This window comes from Crocodylus siamensis, chromosome 4 (genome assembly GCF_052110815.1).
Source record: "Crocodylus siamensis isolate JL-2025a chromosome 4, ASM5211081v1, whole genome shotgun sequence".
Lineage (NCBI taxonomy): Eukaryota > Metazoa > Chordata > Crocodylia > Crocodylidae > Crocodylus > Crocodylus siamensis.
In genome coordinates, this window is record NC_143398.1 from 44,290,220 (window position 1) to 44,304,104 (window position 13,885).

The 13,885-nt window shown below is 41.2% G+C and overlaps 1 protein-coding gene across 3 annotated transcripts in view; it reads right to left on the reverse strand.

Moving 5' to 3' along the window:
• Positions 1-13,885, reverse strand: part of CPED1 (cadherin like and PC-esterase domain containing 1) — a 243,408-nt gene that overhangs the window by 7,915 nt on the left and 221,608 nt on the right. For 2 of the 3 annotated variants that reach the window (XM_090042204.1, XM_090042203.1), the window contains 4 exons: positions 8,546-8,766; positions 8,187-8,288; positions 7,915-8,002; positions 3,111-3,257 (listed from right to left, as the gene is read on the reverse strand). In XM_090042204.1, the coding sequence (XP_089898330.1) occupies positions 3,111-3,257; positions 7,915-8,002; positions 8,187-8,288; positions 8,546-8,766 (558 nt within the window). The remainder of the gene's footprint in view (positions 1-3,110; positions 3,258-7,914; positions 8,003-8,186; positions 8,289-8,545; positions 8,767-13,885) is intronic. The other variant, XM_090042205.1, reaches the window with a different exon arrangement.

Below are 13,885 nucleotides of genomic sequence, written 5' to 3' on the forward strand. Positions count from 1 at the left end.
CAGGATTTTTTAGTCTGTGAAGTGGGCGTATGATGAAGGAAAATCTTATTTCTGGATTTACTTTTTACAGAACTTTTTGGAAAAAAAGATGACACACAGAAAAATCATGACTTTCATTTAGCTCTTAAGATCGCATCGTGCCTTTATAACAGCATGCGTTTCAAGCAACTTCAATGAGAGGCTTGCATGCACGTGTTTCTAGAGAGGGGGCTTCTAGGGAGGGGGGCTGGCTCGAATGCAGGTGAATCGCATGAAAATAGGTGGTACGTTGTTAAACAAGCAGGTGGCATTTATTCCTCTCCAGGCATCCAGAACACATTTGGCAGTCCCCATTATTTGGTGCTTTTTTTTGACTGTAAACACATTCCTATGGATTTTGTCAGAAAAAACAGCTAACATTTCAGTCAAGTGTTGGCATACTCCCCTTCTTTCTTTTTCCATTTTTTTAACCACAAAATAATAATAGCTCTAATAGGAAAACTTATCTAGGTTGTTATCCAAAGGAAATAGCTTGTGGGTCCCTGCCTCTTAAATCAAGAGCATTTATACCGCTATTCTGGTCAGTAATGAAACCCCTCAGTTTTTCTTCAGCTGTTGGTTTATATCTGATGCAAAGTCCCTAAACACCTCAAGAGTCTGGTTATCATTTGCTTAGACACATGTGAAGCCTCAGATGTTAATGGACTTGTGGTTTGCAAATCACATCTTCTGTTACATTAGCAAGCCAATTTTCCTGCAGCTTTGACTTTTCATCTCTCCATTTCTGCCCATACTTTATTTCTGTACGTTATTATCAAGGACTTGCATCTGTAACCTTATTTTAAGGCATGCACTATGAAAGTAATCTGTACACACCTGACACTTTTTGACAGTTCAAGTTTTTAACCTGGAAGGTTAATTTCCCTTGTCAGTAGACTAAAACTTGGTCACCTAAAATGTTTTGCTAGGCAACAACCCTACCCCGTCTATAAGGTTGAGGTGGCATGTATCCTCATAAGAAATTTCACCTTCTGTTGGTCTAAAGATTATTCTGTCTGTAAATGTTTCAGAAAGCTTTTTTGAGCTATAAACCTGGCAGTGAATTGAGGCAATAAAATGTAATCAGAATTTTCACTGTCAACTTTGAGGTAAAAGACGTACCTTTCAGTGATTGTCACAAAAGAAAAACTTGTGATTTAATACCAAGCAATGCTGAAATCAGTGAAGGCTTTCTTTTTGATATATTTATTGTACAAAAAGTGCAAAAGCATAACTGATCTCTCTCTGATTCCTCACTGTAAAAGGACACAGTTACCAACTCAAAAACACACCCTAAGGGAAACCAGAACAATTTTAAATATCTTGTTTTTCAAATTTCCTGCTTTCTCTGGACATTGGTTTGGCAGCTGCCAGGTGATTTTGGGCTTACTTGCAATAGACTGTTTGCTGGTTCTTTTTGGATTTAATTCACTGGCTCTTATGACCGTGATATTGTGAGACGATTCTAGGACTCTGAAAAAAATCTGAAGGAACTGAGTCCTTAACTGCCCCCATCAGAGGTTTTATAATATTCCTATTTCATTTAGTCCAACTGAGCAGATAATGCCTTCCGCTATACATACAGCAGGAAAAAAAACAACCCAAAACCGAGGGCCAGAAACAAAGCTATGTACAGAAATGTGAAAGAATGACTCGCAACACATTGCCAATACAACCACTTTTCCAATATGCATCTACCACACAAAAGTTATAAACAAAACCTACTTATGGCTCCTGATCAACAAATGAAAACATGAGCCATAGACCAAGGTACAGGTGGTAGATTTTCTGAATTTTCAGCTCACGGGGAAGTTAATGCCTAAATATCCTGCAAAATGGAAACTCTGGGGAAAGAAACCTGTTCTAGAAACATCACCACAATGTGGTAAAATCCCTCACCATTCAGTAGCTTTCCAGCAATCGATGAGCATTACATCAGTATTGTCAGAACTGGAAGATCTGACCGAGGCTGAGGCAGTCCAAAGTGGAGGGTGGCCATTCGGTCACTTGGCAGAGCTGTCTCAGAGCCGTGGACTCAGAACGCCCTGGTTCCAAATACATCCCTATGGCAGGGCTGCTCCAAAGTCACAGGCCCTTAGAGCCCATCCCTAGAAGTACTGAGTGCTCCTTGGTTTTCAGGACCCAGATCTTCTGAGTGCCCTGGTAAGAGGGACCCTGGCTCCCAGCTCTGTGGCAGGGAACCCAGAGATCCTGTGGCAATCTGTGTAGTTGTACTATTATGTCTGACTGAGAACTTCTAGGTTCCCAGATGCATGGCATGTACCCCTCAGAGCTTTGGGCTCCTGGCTGCATGGCAGGGATCCCAGGACCCTGGTATCCTACGGTTCCCAGAGCTCTACAGCTAGATCCCTCTGTAGATCTACAGGTCCTAAGATCCTTGGCTCAAGCTGGACTCCTCGGGGGCTCTAGGGGCTCTGTCATACGGAAAGACACCTGGACCCTGACACCCCAGCTAGAGTGGGTCTCCAAGGTCTTACAGGTTTCTGGTTCTATAGAAGGGGGCCGGAAAGCTTTGGGGTCCCTAACCTTGGGACAAACTACATCACTAGGCTTTCCCAAAGCCTAGGGCCGCCAGCAGCTCAGTAGGAAGCCAGATAGAGTATTTCTATCAGAACTTTGCCTATAATTCAAAGAAAGTCCATTGAAAAAATCCACTTCAGGATGAAGTCAACAACGCAGCTAGGGATAAAGTTAGATTAAAAAAAAATGTATGTTGATGAGTATGGTCAGAGTACTTACATCAAATTCAATAGCTCCAGAAAAAAATAAAAATATTCAGTGCAAGTAAGAAAAGCATAAGGACCTGGAAACTATGCAATGCATCACGGAATCCATTTCTAACAGAGGTAAATTTTTTAGATGAGGCACTCATTTTACCTGGTTAGGATCTATAATCCTTTGAGTATTACTCTTTTACCTTTTACCATTACCCAGCTTTTGTTTCCCTCCAAATAGTGAGACATAACATTCAAGTTTGATTCAGTAGTGCATTCTATATTGTGTACATTTTATTAAGGATTTTGACAGTCAAACCCCTTTTAAATTGAGAATGGCATATAAAATAAAGTTACCTCATGGAAATGACATCCACACTTTCCTTGCAGAAATTCTTTATATCGTCCCATTGTAAGGATGAAAGTGTCAACCACTTCATAGCCATATCTTTTTGCAGTGTCCAGTATAACCATATTTTCATTCCATAAATTTTGTACTTCAGTCTGTAACCCAAAGGAAAAACACTGAGGAAATTATACCTTTTTTCCTGAGATGAATTGTAGGAATTTCACTACTAAAAATAGCTATTATTCTAACATTTTCTTAGATTCTGAAGCAATTTTTCAGCATGTTTATTGAAGTACACCAACAACTAAAATTGGACTTAGTTTGTGTCTGTACAAAAGAAAATCACTGGACAAATCAGACCCATTCCACTCTACCCAGGCTCATTCTCGCCATAGTTAGTCTTATGTTGGAGAGCTTCTGGAAGTGCTGGACGTGTTCAAACCAGCAGGTCCAGATGCTCTCCACCTCAGGGTGTTAAGGGAGCTAGCAGGGGTTATTGCAGGGCCCTTGGCACGGCTTTACAAGCACTCGTGGTGCTCGGGCCAGGTGCCAGATGATTGGAAGATAGCCAGCGTGGTCCCCATTTTTAAAAAAGGAAGGAGGGAGGACCCGGGCAACTATAGGTCCGTCAGTCTTACCTCAGTCCTAGGGAAACTCTTTGAGAAGATTATCAAGGAGCACATCTGCGATGGGCCGGCTTCAGGGATGATGCTTAAGGGCAACCAGCACAGTTTCATTAGGGGCAGGTCATGTCAGACCAACCTGATTGCCTTTTATGTTCAGATCGCAAAAGCATTGGATTCAGGTGTCGCCGTGGACATAGTCTTTCTGGACTTCAGCAAGGCCTTTGACACCATCTCCCACCCCATCCTCATTAAAAAACTAGGCAACTGTGGCATTGATGCCTACACAGTCAGATGGACTGCAGATTGGCTGAAGGGTCGCACTCAGAGGGTGGTGGTGGATGGGTCATATTCAACCTGGGGAGCAGTGGGCAGCGGAGCCCCCCAGGGCTCGGTCCTTGGGCCTGTGCTGTTCAATCTCTTTATCAGCGATTTGGACGATGGGGTGAAAATCATCCTGTTTAAATTTGCTGATGATACCAAAATTTGGGGTGAGGTGAGCACGCTAGTAGGGAGGGAAAGACTGCAGCAAGACCTGGATAGGTTACAGGGGTGGGCTAACAAAAACAGGATGCATTTCAATACTGACAAGTGCAGGGTGCTATACTTGAGCAGTAGTAACCAGCAACACGCTTATAGAATGGGAAACTCCCTTCTTGAGAGCACAGAGGCAGAAAGGGATCTTGGATTAATTATGGACTCCAAGATGAACATGGGCCAACAATGTGAGGTCACAGTTGGCAGGGCTAACCGGACCTTGTCGTGCATCCACAGGTGCATCTCAAGTAGGGCCAAGGAGGTGATCCTCCTCCTCTATGCAACGCTGGTCAGGCCACAGCTGGAGTACTGTGTCCAGTTCTGTGCACCCCACTTCAGGAGGGATGTGGACAACATAGAGAGGGTCCAGAGGAGGGCCACCCACATGATCCGGGGACAACAGGGCAGACCCTACAATGACAGACTGTGGGACTGGAACCTGTTCAGCCTTCACAAGAGAAGGCTGAGGGGGGACCTGGTGACCGTCTGTAAATTCACTAGGGGGGACCAGAAGGGTTTGGGAGAGACCTTGTTTCCCCTAGAGCCCCCTGGTATAACAAGGAATAACAGCCACAAGTTGTTGGAGAGGAGGTTTAGATTAGACATCCATAAGAACTACTTGACAGTCAGGGCGGCTAGGATCTGGAACCAACTTCCAAGGGACGTGGTGCTGGCTCCTACCCTGGGGGTCTTTAAGAAGAGGCTTGATGCCTACCTGGCTAGAGTCATTTGAGCCGAGTTTTTCTCCTGCCCAGGCAGGGGATTAGACTTGAAGATCTACAAGGTCCCTTCCAACCCGACTTCTATGATTCTATGTCTGCTCATTACTGATCAAGCAATTTCTGCAGGCAGCTAACCGGAAATGCTAGTTAGAGAGGTATGTACCTCCTACTCCTGAAGAACCTGACTGTACATTACCATGCCTTCATCTGAGGAATCAAATAACATGATCAGGGAATATTTACTCAAAGAAAAAGAAGACCCATCTCCTTTTTTCCCAGTAGTCTACTGGTTAGAGACACAGCAACAACTGAAAACATTTCTTTTATAACAACCTTTTACATACTGAAAGACTATCATTAACTCCCTTTTACTTAGCCTACTCTTTCCTAAACTAAACACACCTATTTTTTCAAACTTTTCTCATGGCTCATGCTTTTATTAACGTCTTATTTGTGTTGCTTCCTCTGGGGATTCGCTCCAAAATGTCCACACCTTTCTTCAGGGGTATCGAAAACTGGACACCACACTCCAACTGAAGTTTCACCAGTGTTGACAAGACGGAATAATTACCATCTTTTACACCTAACACTACTTTTAATACATTCCAAAATAGCATATGTGGATTTTGCAGCAACCTCAGATTGTTGACTCATAATCAGTTTGAAATTCACTATAACCCCCCCAAGATACTTTTATGCAGTTCTGCTGGCTAGTCAGTTATTTTCACAGGTTTCATAGATTTTCAGGGTCAAAAGGGACCTTAGTAGATCATAGATTCCGACCCCCTGCCTTGGGCAGGAAAGAGTGCTGGGGCCAGATGACCACAGCTAGGTGCTTGTCTAGTCTCCTCTTAAAGACCTCCAAGGTAGGGGAGAGTACCACCTCCTTTGGAAGCCCATTCCAAATTTTGGCAACCCTCACTGAGGAGAAATTTTTCCTAACATTTAATCTAAATCTGTTCTCCATCAGTTTATGGCCATTGTTCTTGTTCCTAGTAACCCCAAGGGGTGCCCTGGTAAACAGAGTATCCCCTATTCCTTGCTGCCTGACCCTCCCCCCCCAAATGAATTTGTAGATGGCCACAAGATCCCCTCTCAGGCTCCTTTTGCGGAGGCTGAAGAGATTCAGGTCCCTCAATCTCTCCTCGGAGGATCTTACCTGCAGGTCCTTAACCATACGAGTAGCCCTCCTCTGGACCCTCTCAAGGTTATCCACATCCCTCTTGAAGTGCAATGTCCAGAAATGGACACAGATTTTGCATATCTACACAAATTTTTCCTTTTCCAAGTGTAGTACTTAGAACTTTATTGGATTTCATTTTATTGCTTCCAAATCACTTCTACAATTTATTAAGATTATTCCTAGTTCAGTCCCATCCCCCAAACTACTTGCAGCCCTTCCCAATTTGGTGTCTTCTGCAAGTGTTATAAATATACTATATATTCAGTCACTGAAATGAAAACAATGAATCGCACTACATGCAGGACAGACCTCTGCAGGACAAAACACATTAACATGTGCCCATCTGTTATTCCTGAAGTCTTTGACATGGTGCAGACAGAAGTGCAGTTCCCCATTGTAACTGAGAACACTTTGCAGGAAGCGTTCTGAGTTACAATGGTCTCCTAGAACAAACAGAAGTTCACTGCTGGTTCCACAGGGGAGGGGAATCTAGCTGCTGGGTGGGAGCCTGCAGCTGGCTTCCCCTAGCAATGGCCCCTCCTCTCTCCCTGCCTGCCTGTTTCAGAATGGGAGAGGGGAAAGGGAACAGAGGGGTTCTAAGGGTTCCCCAGCTAACACTGAAGGGTGGGGTGGGTGTATTGGAGTCCTCCTCACCTTGGGGAGGGGCCTCCAAAACACCTCCCCACCCTTCAGCAGAGGCTCAAAAACCCACAGGCTGAACTCCTTCCATTCCCTTTCCTCCCTCCCATTCTGAAAACAGTTTGAGGCTGGCAGCCAGCAAAGACAGAAGTTACAGAACAGGCTCTGTCTTGAAATATCTTCATCTGATCCCTCATTCAATGAGGGGTCAGATTTTTCACCTGATCAGCCATTTTTTAAGCTGTCTGCCACTGTGCACTTGTGTTTGGCCATGGCTATAAACTGCTTTCTGTGGCTAGATCAAGTGGAAATGTTCACTTCTGCCTGCACCCTTAAAATAACTATAATGTGCTATAAACATAAATCATGGTCCAGAATCACCAATACATTCCAGCTGCTTTGCAATGTTCTGGCTTAATTAGCTTGTTAGACTCAATTTATAGACAAAACTGAAAAATGGCTAGAGTGTATTGATGAATCTGACCCAGTCAGCTGCAAAGAGCTTAGAAAGGTTCAGCTATCCAAATGAAAGGAGTGATCTGTCTATCACTCATCCACCTTCACAACTTGGTACTTGGCATAAGGGAGTATGTGCTTTTAGCTGAAATAGTAAATTTAGCAGAGAGCCTGGAGCAGTACATTGCAATCTGTGAAATAAGGGATAATTGCTTTAAAGCCATTATCAGCAAACTATATTAAAAAGTATGCATATTTATCTTTGACTTATTAAATCTTGCTTAGCAAAGGGGAATGTTTTGTAAACAGGCAGCAAAATCATTGTTTAGATAAGTGATTCTTAACCAGGATGCCTCAGTACCCTGGGATGCCTTGAAATCCTTTTAAGGGTGTAGCATGATGCCATGCAATTAGCACTGGTTGGTCTACAAATATACACACGTGCTTCAGAAGATAAACCCAGACATTTCAAACAGGAATCTATAATGTCAGAAAACATTTTTGACCTTTTGTGGTGTTTCTGAGTTCTTTGCAATGGAAGAAACGTTCTATTATTCTTCAGTCAAAAAATGAGCGCAAGCTAAAAGCTGGCATTATCCAATCAGGTGTGCCTTTAATCTAGTGACTGCAGTCAAAACTATCTGTGCCTTACCTGTGATAATGAATGTATTCCATCCACTGGTAGATGAAAGCCCATTCCTACAGATTTGATAACTACCAGGATATTTGATAGATTTTCCCTGTTTAGCAAGTAGAGTAAGGCATGGACATGTCATTTACAGATCTAGAGGGACATTACAAAATTATTTCTTTTATAAGTCACACTAATATGTAAAAACAAATTAAATATGTACATTTGACACACTTTTATCATATCAAGATTTTATGGGGAATAATATCAACACACATAGCACTAAACTTTACCTCTTCAACACCTTTTGGATAATTTGCAGATGATTGGAATTAAGCCACTGAACACCACCTACGACTAACACAGTCTGGTCTGTGTTCTCAAGGGGATGTGATCTGAAACCCAGGAAGAAAAAACAACACATGTTGCCTTAAAACAGATGGCAAATATTTTAACAGCATTGCATTACATTTCAATGAACCATATCTGGCATCCTGATCAGGGGCCTGATGTCAGTTTCGACTCCTTTTCAACCACACAATGTGGCCTACATATCTTATGTTTAATTATTTACTGATTTTAATTGTGAAAATCTGTTAAACACATTTGTGGATGGAATGAGAATACAAACAACCAACAACAGACACTGTACCTTTGGAGCAGTTGTTCTAGTGCTTTTTCAAACGTTGGTCTCTGTTTTACACTGAGCCAAAACCGGGGATAGTAGGAGTAGCTAATAAATGTTTTCCCTTCATTTATATTATGATAAATTTTAACATCATGCGTCTTTTGCCATTCCTGAAGGGTCTCATTCACTCTTTGTATCAGATAATACATAATTCCTCTATTAGTTGAATCACCAATGAAAAGGATCTACAAAGAAAAAGAACACAAAAACTCACTCATGCTGGATATCAGGCACTGTAAAAATATAATGTTATTAAACAACTACAGGTAAATAAATGGCTTATATCCTTTTTTTGAGCCTGTAGACCACTGCTTCAGAAATTCTTTTATGGACCACCATTCCTCCCACCTCCTAATCCTACCATAACAAATTTCTCTCAAAATGTATGTCATTTGGCCAAAGGGAAAAAGGAATATTAGAACAGCATTACAGACATAATAACTGTGGGTAAATAGAATGGTTTATCCACATACAATATTTTATCCTTACTTCTTCTCCATGTGTTTACATTACTTAAGTGTATTGCTACTAAACCTCCTACCATTTCTTGCAGTGTATTGCTAGAATTAGTTATTTCACAGTTGGCTTTTACACTCTATATTTTTGCTACCCTACAGACTTTTGTTTTGCCCTCACCTTTGATCATAGTAGAATTTTCAAAGAAACAAGCAGTAGAGAAATTAAGTAGCTCTATTAGCTGTAAAGAGCTACTTTGTTAAGTTTAGTTGATCAGAAAAGCTACTGGAAATTCCTGGAATCCCACAGTGACACAGCTAGTATGAAGCAGATCAGCTGCATCAATACAATGTAGTAGCTTTAAAGATTACTCACATTTGGTAAGATACCCTAGGTTTGCACTAATTTCAGAAAGCAAAAGTTTAGCTCAAGATTAGGGGGTGTTGTGACAGAGGTTTTTTCTGGGGTTTTCAATGCATGTAACTGCAATGAACAATCAGACAACATGAGGTAGCTCTAACCTGAGACATTCTTTGTTACAGTAATTACAGAATTTGTCACAGCTTTCATATGATGGAAGTGTCCTGCACTGATCTCACTTGCAGCCTCCACCCTATTTTCTAGCTGGCCATCAGAGTACTATTCTTTAAGTCAGATTCTAGTTCCAACCGTTGCTCTGTAACCCATGGAAAATTCCTCTGGTCTAGAAGCAGCTTAGGGCAATGGTTGTGACTCTGAGCTCCCCCTCTCTCAGCGCCAGGCACTGACATGGGACCAGAAATAGGCATGTTCAAGACTGGAGCACTGTGTACTCCAACAATTCTGGGTTACAGAGAAGCCTACATTAAACCAGCTTTTGCTTCCCTACAGCCTCCTTTTGCTTCCCAGTTTCCAGGGCTTCTAAGGATTGCACTACACAATATGGTCCTTGTCAAGTGTTCTGTTTGTCATGGCATCATACTACAAAAGGCATCTGCTTTGTCTACAAGCAGCTCCCCATTTTTATAGTGTATTGTGATATCTTGTATCTTGACAGTATCTCTTTATTCCACAGTCCAGAACTCACACATGCAGAGATCCGTGGTTAAGATAAATCATGGACTGAAACACACATCTGCAGATATTTATAATCAGGCAGATGTTCCATTCTTATTTTAAATTATTTTAAGAAAGCCAAATATAGTACTTAAAATATAAACTCTACAATTCTTTTATTTTTTGAAATACTGTAATCTCTTTCCAATCTGTCTTTATTCATTTTTTCTTAGTTTCCATCTCTCACAAGTCCATCACAATAGTAAATAGTACTTGTACATCTAATTTAAAAGAAAATTTCAGAGTGATATTAACAAGAAGGAAAAGTCACTACACCATAGCATTTCCAGAGAAATGCACCAGGTTTCTTATCACAGGTGGTAGTCTACCAGTGAAAAGACTTATTTGCTCATTAGGCTGTATAGCCCCTATAGGCACTGACAATTTTTTGTTATTCTTGACAGAAGCAAGCCCCTGAACCCTAAACTAGTACTTGTACTTGGCAGGAGTAGTATTTCATTTTTAATTCTGTTGAGACTAAGGTTCTGATAGTTTATTTTCTCTACATAACTATGTTTTGCCATTTTCTACCTACCACGGATTTGAAATCACAGAAGATGCCTCACTGAAAGATCAGAGTGAAAGAATGGCTAAACCAAATAAGCATGGTATGAAGATGCATAATTTTTCATTATGGCTAAAATTATGGCTTGCATCATTTTAGCTAAGATTTGTCTAAGTGCGGTATCTCAACCACTACAAGGCACCAGGGACTGAAACACATCTGGTTCTTTTTTAAAGTGTGATTTTTTTTTCCCTTTTGTGAAAAAGAAATAGGTTACTCTGTTAAATCCTGGAGAGTTCTAGAGCTTTAAAAATGATATCTCCTCTCCACATCCCTTCATAGTATATCTGAATTTGAATTCTGAAGTCTTCACTTTGCAGCATGGGCTGCAGAATTAGAGAACAGCAATATACATAATGCCAAGGTTGGACATAGTTGCTGGGCTGTCATGGTAATGTTCATAATGCCAAGGTTGGACATAGTTGTAACATCATAACACCAGGGTTGGACACAGTTGCTGGGCTTTCATTCTGTAGCCCATACTTGCTCTGGAACTCTGTAGAACCTGTTGCATATGATTAGTGTGGCCATGCCTTCCATGAGCATGAAGCCAGGCCAGGTTGCCCCATGCCTCATCTGCATATAACATTTTGGAGGATCCCAGGACTCATGAAAACAGTAACCTGGTACCTGTCATGACTGGGGGCTAATTAGCACTTGAATCATTTGTGAGGGACACTGAAATAGACCCACATACTAAGCAGTGCTGAGTTGTACGGTCACAATGGCTTGAAATTCTGTTGACTCTGCTGGGGGTCAGCCCAATTAACTATATGGTGAATCATGAGCCTAATGGCTTTAGACTAATACCATGCAACTTTTGTTCTATATAAATATGGTGCTTCTATCTACTGTGAGTATCATAAAACCTGACATATGCACAGAGGCAGAAGCCAGGCAGGGCCTTCTTTGTAGGGCTAAAGAAGACTTGACTTAGAGACAGAGGTTATTGTGAAGCCCCAAAGTAAATTCAGATTGCCATACCAGGCTTTGATCACAAGATCTTTTCTTCTGCAGAGGAGCTAACAGGATCATGCCATTTCTTTATGTAATTTCATTTTATTCCACCTATTTCACAATGAAAGCAAAACATTTTGGAAATGGGTTTTGTAAAATATGGGATTTAGTCAAGCAGGATACAAAATCTGTGCCCTAGGCCCACCAGCCATGGCGTGGAAATGTTGACACCTGCTTGCTGTCTTCTTTAAGGGTTGCCACCAGTCATCTTTCAGAAATGCCACACTCTCATCGAAACACATTAAAATTAAGGCCAACACACAGTGAGGGCTTTAAAGTGTTTTTTTTTTTTTAATCAATCCCAATTCTTCACACTTGGCCACTATAATGTTTACTGGGCTGTACACTGGGACCCTCAGACTGTAAGAATGTATCCTTTTCACAACAGGTTTGGAAACCCAAGAGGCCACTGAAGAGGAGAATATGGCCTACCCAGGAAATACTCACAAACATCAGTTAGCCAGGATTTTTAATTAATCAGTATTCATTAAATGCTTAATAGTTATAGCAACATTTACTTCATTTGCACCACTCTACCATAGATCTATGTCTGACTTCTAATGTTTAATAGAAAATCTTGGCAGAGGGACTCTGGAAGATCATATGCTTAGCTATATGGTATTCACAAATAAAATGATAATTCAGGTTTTCAGGATAAGCTGCATCTCATTTACTTTAGTTAGGCTCACTGCATGTTGGCAGTGCTCAGGTTAGTGCAAGTTCTGTCCACTTGAAGAGTACAGGACCATGCATGAATAAAACTATATTTTCAGTTGATCTAGTGCAATGGCTGTGTAAAGATGGATGTGTTTCAATGTCTTTTGTTGGGAAAGTTTGGTGTGAAAAAAACCCATTATAACTTACATACTTCTATAAATTGTGTAAGCATAGTGGAATTCGCTTCTTAGCCAGACCTATCATTATAAATTAACCACATGTAGGAAATTTAAACACCTTTAAGTCCAAAACACTACTTAACCCAAAACATTTTAAAGAAAATTCTAGCTAGAATTCCTGTAATTCCTGTTTTAACAGCTGAATTTTTAAGTACTTCAGTAAATACTGCCTTTTCATGTTTCCTGTTTTTAATTTACACATGGCTCACTAGTATTTTATTGCGGGACTAAACTCTGAAGAGTATTTTCAAATTATAAACAAAATATATGACTTTTTTGTTAATGCTTTTTAGGTCAGATTTCTATGTACTGCTAATTGAAAAACACAGTCACCTTTTTGAACCTTTTTCCCATGACATATTTTTAAATGGTACCTTGTAGAATAATGATGGCGTTATCCTTTATGTAAGGTCTCATACATCTTAATAAAAGCTTATAAACCATAAAGTTAAATGGGTTTTTGTCACACAAATATAATACAACTTTAACCTTTTTACTGTGCACATTTATGTGATATAATTAGGTTATATACATATAATTCCCTAAGTGACCAGAATATACACTGCAATGTAATCTGCATCCTGTTTGACTTAATAAGGAATTCAAAGGCAAAAAAACTATAGATGTTAAAAGCTGAATGAGTGAAAATCCTCTCCCTTAACCCCTGTCAGACCAGTCACAGAGGGAAGTGGAGCAAGTGAGGCAGTCTCTGTTCTGGACAAGTATGGAAAACATTACCCTGGTGCCTCAGGAGAGCTTCCTTGGTCCCAGTTCCAAGCCTGGCCAGCTTCCCCTTGCCAACCTTGCTGCAGGTGGCAGATGCAGCAATGTGAAGCTGGGGATAGGGGGAAGCAGGCTCAGGGAGAGCTTCCTCAAGCGCAATTCCCGGCTTTGAAACTGCCACCCCTGCTGCACAGTTCAGTGGCAGGAGCAGCAAGGGGAAGTTAGCAGGGCTGGGAACAAATATCAGGGAGAGCTTCTCAAAGACCAGTTCCTGGCCTTGCTACTGCTGCTCCCACCACCCAAGTAATAGTGGTGGGAAAGAGGTGAGGAGCAGCTCCTGCTGCTGCTCCCCACCCCTCCTGAACCAGTCCAGGAAGAAAACATGTACACATTCATTCTTTGAAGGGAGGTTCCTCCCAGAAGGGATATCTTCCAGGTTGATGTTTTCCCCATAGGGGGCATGTTTCCCCAGGAGAAATTGAATGAATACTTGTATGCTTGCAAGGTTCTTTGCGTAGATGTGATATCTTTTATTAGACCAACTGAGTAGCT